General features: G+C 35.6%; 1 protein-coding gene across 4 annotated transcripts; it reads left to right on the forward strand.

The window, feature by feature from the left end:
* The first annotated feature begins 268 nt into the window (after nt 1–268).
* Nucleotides 269–5,027, forward strand: LOC137821949 (TORTIFOLIA1-like protein 3). Of its 4 annotated transcripts, none has more exons than XM_068626767.1 (5): nt 269–1,491; nt 1,836–1,944; nt 2,195–2,748; nt 2,945–3,359; nt 4,522–5,027. In XM_068626767.1, exons 1-4 carry the CDS (start codon nt 700–702, stop codon nt 3,350–3,352), a joined length of 1,863 nt encoding a protein of 620 aa, XP_068482868.1. In that variant the 5' UTR covers nt 269–699; the 3' UTR covers nt 3,353–3,359; nt 4,522–5,027. The 4 variants fall into 4 exon arrangements, with proteins under 4 accessions (XP_068482868.1, XP_068482869.1, XP_068482871.1 ...); XM_068626768.1 differs by having other exon boundaries at nt 4,623–5,027; XM_068626769.1 differs by having other exon boundaries at nt 468–1,491; nt 3,554–4,907.
* The last annotated feature ends 1,761 nt before the right edge of the window (nt 5,028–6,788 follow it).

Below are 6,788 nucleotides of genomic sequence, written 5' to 3' on the forward strand. Positions count from 1 at the left end.
CAAATTTGATGACGAATATTTCTATTTATTTTTTCTATTTATAAAATTTGTGGATTGAATGAACTTAAATTAATTTTTGTAAAATTTTTAAATAGTAAATAATTTATGATTTTTTTACTAAATTATATGTATTAGCTTCATATTTTTATATTATTATACAATTATATAGTATTAAAAAAATTAATAATTGCTATATTGATTAAGTTAAAAAAAAAAATTAAATGAGCCCAGTTCAGATTTAAAGAGTTTGATTTTTTCTGAACTGTCTAAGCTTTCGTCTGTGTTAGCTGTTAAGAAACACGTAGCATCATTTACAAACTTCTGTAAGACTCATCTTCATTCAACTTCTTCCATCATTTTACCAATTAAAGTCAAAACTTAATTCAGATGAAGTTGAATATCTTAAAAATTACTATAATTTTTACATTTTAGTATTTATTTATTTATTTTTCCCGTTACATTTTAACGGTAGTTCTAGAGGCAGAAACAGTGAAGACAGAAACGCCGTTCCCATTCCCCATTTCCCCATGTTCCCGTGACAGTTAAAAAGCCAAGAAGGCGTTGTCGCATTGAATGTGCGTTCATACCGCGAAACCAACCGCTCAACGTCACCGGCGCTCCGGCAAAGTGGCCGGAACTCGAATAACCGCCGCCGTTCCTCATCCTGTTCCGGCCACGACTTGAACACAAGATTCAACGATGCCTCAAGCCACAAAGCAAACGCAGAACACAAAGCAGAGGGTCTTCACGTGCTTGACGAAGCTCTCGGACCGCGATACACAAGCAGCAGGAGCCACCGAACTCGAGTCCATCGCTCGTAGCCTGGACCCGCACTCTGTTCCTGTGTTCCTCACCTGCATTCACTCCACCGACGCCTCCGACAAAACCCCTGTCCGCAAGCAATGCGTGCACATCGTAGCCACGCTCTCCCACGCGCACGGCGACGCGCTCTCGCCCTTCCTCTCCAGAATCCTCGCCAACCTCGTGCGTCGCCTGCGCGACCCCGACTCCTCCGTGCGGGCCGCCTGCGCCGATTCCGTCGGCGCTCTATCGGCGCGCGTCACTCGGCAGCCGTTCTCCTCCTTCCTGAAGCCCCTCGCGGAGGCGCTCTTCACAGAGCAGGACCCCAACTCGCAGGCCGCCGCGGCGCTCTGTCTCGCCTCCGCCATCGACGGGGCTCCGGATCCGGACCCCCCCAGGCTTGCCAGGCTGCTCCCGAGATTCGAGAAGCTTCTCAAGAGTAAGATGTTCAGGGCCAAGCCTGCGCTGCTGGCGCTCGTCGGAAGCGTCGTTGAGGCCGGCGGTGCGTCCAGTCGCGGCGCGTTGAGGAATTTGGTTCCCTGCCTTGTGGAGGCGCTCGGCAGCGTCGACTGGGCCACGAGGAAGGGCGCGGCGGAGGCGCTGAGGAAACTCGCTGTTACGGAGAGGAACCTCTTGTCGGAATTCAAGAGTGATTGTTTCAGATTGCTCGAGGATCGGCGATTTGATAAGGTTTTTTTGAAGATTTTTTCATTTTTTTCCTCTTTTACTCTTTGTCTATTTATGGAAATTTGAAAGGAGGATTTAAATTGAACCTGTGTTTAGTGCCAAGCACGTGCATAAGCTAGTGCGATACTGTTTTAGTTTGATTAGTGATCTTATTGATCTTATTTGGCTTGATCAGATTGCCATCGGTGAAGATGTTTGTTGTCTCTTTTTAAAAAAAATCGAAGTTGTGTTTGTGTTACGGTTACTGAAATCGTGAGCACACACCGTTGATCTGATGATGTCATGATGTTGTGAGTTCTGGAATGCTGTTTAAAAGTAAATTTAGTTCTTGTCTTGTTTGTGTGCAGGTAAAGTTGGTTCGGGAAGTTATGAATCAGATGCTGGAGGCGTGGAAGCAGATTCCTGATGTTTCGGATGAGTTTTCTCCACCTCCTCACTCGCAGTCTTCTTCAAAAGGTATTTATTTATCTATATCTAGTTATCTACTGTTTGTTTGGTTTTGTTGCCACTTTGATCGCAAGTGACAGACGCTTTGTGTGAATTCAATTTGGAAACTCTGATGTTGAGTCTTAAAATGAAAATCATGGTAAATAAAGGTTGTGGACTCATGGTTGATGTAGGTCATTTGATCTAAAAGATTTTTATCCAGATGTAGGTCATTTGTTTTTGTCGTGCGTTCCTAATTTTGGGCTGTCTTTTATTTCAGAGAATGCAAGTGATGGGCGCTATCCTCCTGTGTCTCAAAATTCATGTAGTCCGGGTTCTGTAATGAGTAAATTGAGGAAGAAATCAAGCCCAATTAGCAAATCAACTCCACCGGATAGATCTCTTGCTGGAAATGCTAAAAAGTTGAGTGCCTTAAGTCGTGACCGGATGAGTTCAGGTGTTTTGCAGAAACTGAACCATAACCATTGGGATGTTAGAATTGCTGTGTCAAATGTTCCTGATCGTGGTGAATGTCGGCTGAGGGATGAAAATGTATTGGAAAGCAGCAAAAAGGATAAAAGCAGATTTTTCAAGTCAGAAACAAAACGGGCTCTGTTTGAGAAAAATTCTGATGACAAGATGCATAAATTTGGTGGGTCCAAAGCTGGATCTCGTGTGGTTCCTTGTTCAGAAGAGAATGAAGACTCAAGTCCTGTCTGTAATGTAGCAAAGGTTCTTCCTAGGAATGACAAAGAGAGTGAGGAATTATCTTTGATTCGTGCCCAGTTAATTCAAATTGAGAAGCAGCAGTCAAGTCTGTTTGATCTTCTACAGGTTTGTTTCATATGCTTAAAAGCACTTTCCCAGTGGCGATGTTTTTAAATCTGTTTAGGTCAACTGAAGTTTGCAATTTTATTGGAAAAAAGCTTACTGGTCCGTGTTTAAAATTTCTCCTTTTTTGAATGTATATTTATATGTAGCATGTGTTGAAGGACGAGCATGTCTGACAATATCCACCATATTTTTACAGAAATTCATTGGGAGCTCTGAAAATGGAATGCGTTCTTTAGAAACTCGTGTGCATGGCCTCGAGTTGGCATTGGATGATATATCTTATGATTTGGCTGTAACTAGTGGAAGGATAACTAAATCTGATGCTCCCAAGAATGCATGCTGTCTGCTACCCGGTGCCGAATTTTTAAGCTCCAAATTCTGGAAGAAAACACAGATCCGGTATTCATCAAACCGATTCTCTAGAACTGGTAGCACTCCATTACTAGCTTCCAGTCATAACAGAGCTAATAGGAGCACCGAATCTAGTACGACAAGCCACAGGTTTAGGGTCCGTGGTGATGGAACCTTCATCACAAATCCTCTGGCAGAGATAAAAATTAATTCACGGGAAATTTCAGGCTCTGCAAGATCGGAGCTATCTTGAAAAGCAGGTTCGCTTTCTAAATTCAGTAGTTTGTAGTCACCATTCACAATGACCTTATGTGTGGGTGTTGGGAAATGCTAGATCCCTTCCTCATATGCTTTTGCATAAATTCTATTAAGGCATCACAGCCCAACACACTTGGGTCCATGGATGAGAAGTCAAATTTACTATTAAAATAAGATTACAAGATGTTGTCTGCAGGGCACTTTCAATTTCCTCAATTTACAGCTACATCATTTTCTCAATGTACAATCATCTACTCGCTATCCTTGGGTCTGAACATCTTGTGAAGGTCTAGTTACTTCCTTAGAACAAACACGTCAAATTATAGAGGAATAGCCAATATTCATCTTTCTCATTCTCTACGTCTGGTGGCACACCATAACTACTTGTCATTCGCCATAAATGGCAGGAATGCTGAAACTTAGTTAACAAGCTACAGCTTTAGGGGTACATGATGATGGGGGCTTCATCAGTAAAAGTCAAATTAATAATAATTCAAAGTGAGATTTTTTTCTTTTTATTAGGAAGTTAACTTTAAATCTAATTTACTACTTTGACCTTATCTATAATCGAGTAGGATCTCCAATACCTTTTGTGAACATAACCTATTAAAGTAGGTTTGCATGCTTCGTGTTGCAATATATACCTCCATATCCTAGACAATCGCTATGGCTTGGTATTGGAAAACATCATAATTCATATCTCCTATATTCAAATGCTTTCTAGTAATTAAGAAAAAGCATCACAACACTAAATTTCTTCCTTCACACAACTCTCTTCTCGTTAGTTTTATTTCTCAAAACCTTGTGAAGGCGTTACAATGGATCTCCCATAAGAGATTCTCTTTCGCCTTCTCGTGAATGTGATGCTTCAAATTATTCAATACGTGAATTTTTTTTTGTTTGACTAGTTACCATCTAATTTTTTATCAGAATCAAAATCTCACTAATTCTCCCCCATATCATTAGGTATTTTAATAATACCTATAGTATTTCAATCTACTTGTTAATAGGAAACTATCAATGACAATATTTAAATCAGAAATTATGGTTCAACTCATCAACTAGAAACTTTTTATTTCACCCAAAAGAATTGCAATATGTGAGATTAGTGACACTGGTTAATGCCAAACCGTTTACTCTTTCCCTTTTCTTACTTTCTGGCAGATGTAAGTTTGATCTCTGATTATCGACCTGCTGGTGGAAAAATCCCTCCCCAGAGAAGTGTGTCAATATGTATGTAATCTGAATATATATTTTTATGCCAGGAAATACGTATATTCGGAAAATACCTAGTAGTAGTACATTACTTTCTTGGAAGGAGAAGGTGGCTATCATACATTCTTCGTCTTGTTCAGAAATTTCATTTGGAATGCCACGATGTTGTAGGGCAGGAACATATTGGAGTGAGTATTACTATTCTCAGTAGAGGCTGAATATGTACATAGGAGGAACAATGTCACAGGCTACTTTGTGTTTCGAAATACGTTTGAAAGACAAAAAAATCACGTTAAATGGGTTAAAGATGCAAAAATTACTACCCTAAATTTCAATGAGGGCAGGTAAACCCGCGTAATTATTGCTACTAGCGCATGGGTGATGAGGATAATGTAATTACATAACTTTTTTTTCTTTTGCTTTTGATGAAAAGGAATTTAAGAATATTTCGTATTCATCGATGTTAATTAAATTTGTAGATATTTGTCTGATCAAGGAGTACAATAATTTTTTTTTTTACTTTTTTTTCGTATTAAAGGTTTTTTTACAATCTTTGCATTATACGCAAGTCTGTCAGAAAATCTAATGTCTGGTGAGTTTTTTTTTTTCACCCATTTTGGACATTTTAGTTAGTTATTATTAATTCTTATTTTTTTTTCTAAAATTGAGTAAATAGTTATTTCTGAAGTGAAGTAGTAGCACAATTTATTATGAAATAATTATTTTAAAGCTGAAAATAATAAAAACCGTAAGTTGCAAATTGGTATACAATTTTATTTATTATGTTGATTAGAGGTTATGCTAAATGATACTCATGTCTCATCTCATTGTAAAATTGACATTAATCTCTTTATAATTTTAACAAAAAAATATTCACATTCTTTTAAGTTTTTAAATAAATACCTATCTCTGTCATGTTTTTAATAAATAAATTATATCTTCTTGCACTCACTTCTCTTCTTTTATTTCAAAAATATTACTTTGATTACAATTTAAATAAAAAGTTAAGTTTTAAAATATAAGTCATAAACAAAAAATTGGATAAATAAAACAAGATATGTGAATATTACTTATTAAAAATATAAGAAAGGGAAATATCATTTATTTATTAAAAATATGATAAAGATCGATGCTTACTTAAAAATTATAATGAATGAGTGTAATTATTAGGAACGTAAGAGAGAAGAATGTATATTTAAAAAAAAGAAAAAAGACGTAACTGTTAGTATAACCTTAAGGTTAAGTTAGTTAGTGAAATATTTTCTCAGTTTTTATTGAAGTTACGAAGATGGCTGTAGTTTTTTTTAATACTTCTTTTTTTATTAAAATTCTTAAGATACGACTTTATTTTTTATTTTTTTGATAAATTATGAGGTCATCATATGATTTCCTTATATTTTTTCGTTAGGGCTTCATGTATGGATACTAGATGCGTTTCTTCCTGCCTGCACTACGTGAAAATATATATTTTTTTTTTTTTTTACTCTATAAAGTAGTTTTCGGATTATGTAATCTGGACTGAAAAGAGATTCTAGATTACGTAATCCGGAAACTAAAAATAACTTCTAAATTATGTAATCCGGAAACTAATTATGTATCTGAAAAAATATTTTTAGATTATATAATTTGAAAGCTAATTACGAAATTGAAAAAAGACTTTCAGATTACGTATTCCCAAATATTACAGAGAGATATTTTTGAAAATAAAAAAAATTATGAAGGTGAGAGAATAACATATGGAAGTGCAAGAAGAAACAATCCTAGATGCATATCTTAACACATTAACAAGGCCTTAATTTCAAGCAATTACTTTTTGCACCAAATGTTTTTTATTTTTACATTTATGGAATGTTGGAAATGTCTAAATGCTCATGGTTCACAGTAGAATTTGAAAATATATTTTAGATTACACAATTAATAATGTATTTCTTAATCTAAAAATATATTTTGAAATTGGAAAATACATATGAATTACATAAATGAAATTATTAGATTACATAATCTAAAATATATTTTTCAGATAAAATACACACAATTCACAATGTATTTATAGATTATGAATCTGAAACATATTTTGATTTATATAATTTATAATGTAATTTGGGATTAGATAATTTTACAATTTAAAATGTAATTTTATATTACATATTATATAATTTAAAATACATTTATTTCGTGTAAATGTTATGTAGGGGTCTTAGGCATGAGTTCTTCCT

Source organism: Phaseolus vulgaris, chromosome 9 (genome assembly GCF_000499845.2).
Source record: "Phaseolus vulgaris cultivar G19833 chromosome 9, P. vulgaris v2.0, whole genome shotgun sequence".
NCBI classification, from domain to species: Eukaryota; Viridiplantae; Streptophyta; class Magnoliopsida; order Fabales; family Fabaceae; genus Phaseolus; species Phaseolus vulgaris.

Excerpts from the sequence above, each read along its gene's own strand:
- LOC137821949 (XM_068626767.1), top strand. The coding sequence starts at position 700 with ATGCCTCAAGCCACAAAGCAAACGCAGAACACAAAGCAGAGGGTCTTC. Across the intron at positions 1,945-2,194 it reads CTCGCAGTCTTCTTCAAAAG|AGAATGCAAGTGATGGGCGC; the intron begins GTATTTATTTAT and ends CTTTTATTTCAG. Across the intron at positions 2,749-2,944 it reads GTCTGTTTGATCTTCTACAG|AAATTCATTGGGAGCTCTGA; the intron begins GTTTGTTTCATA and ends ATATTTTTACAG.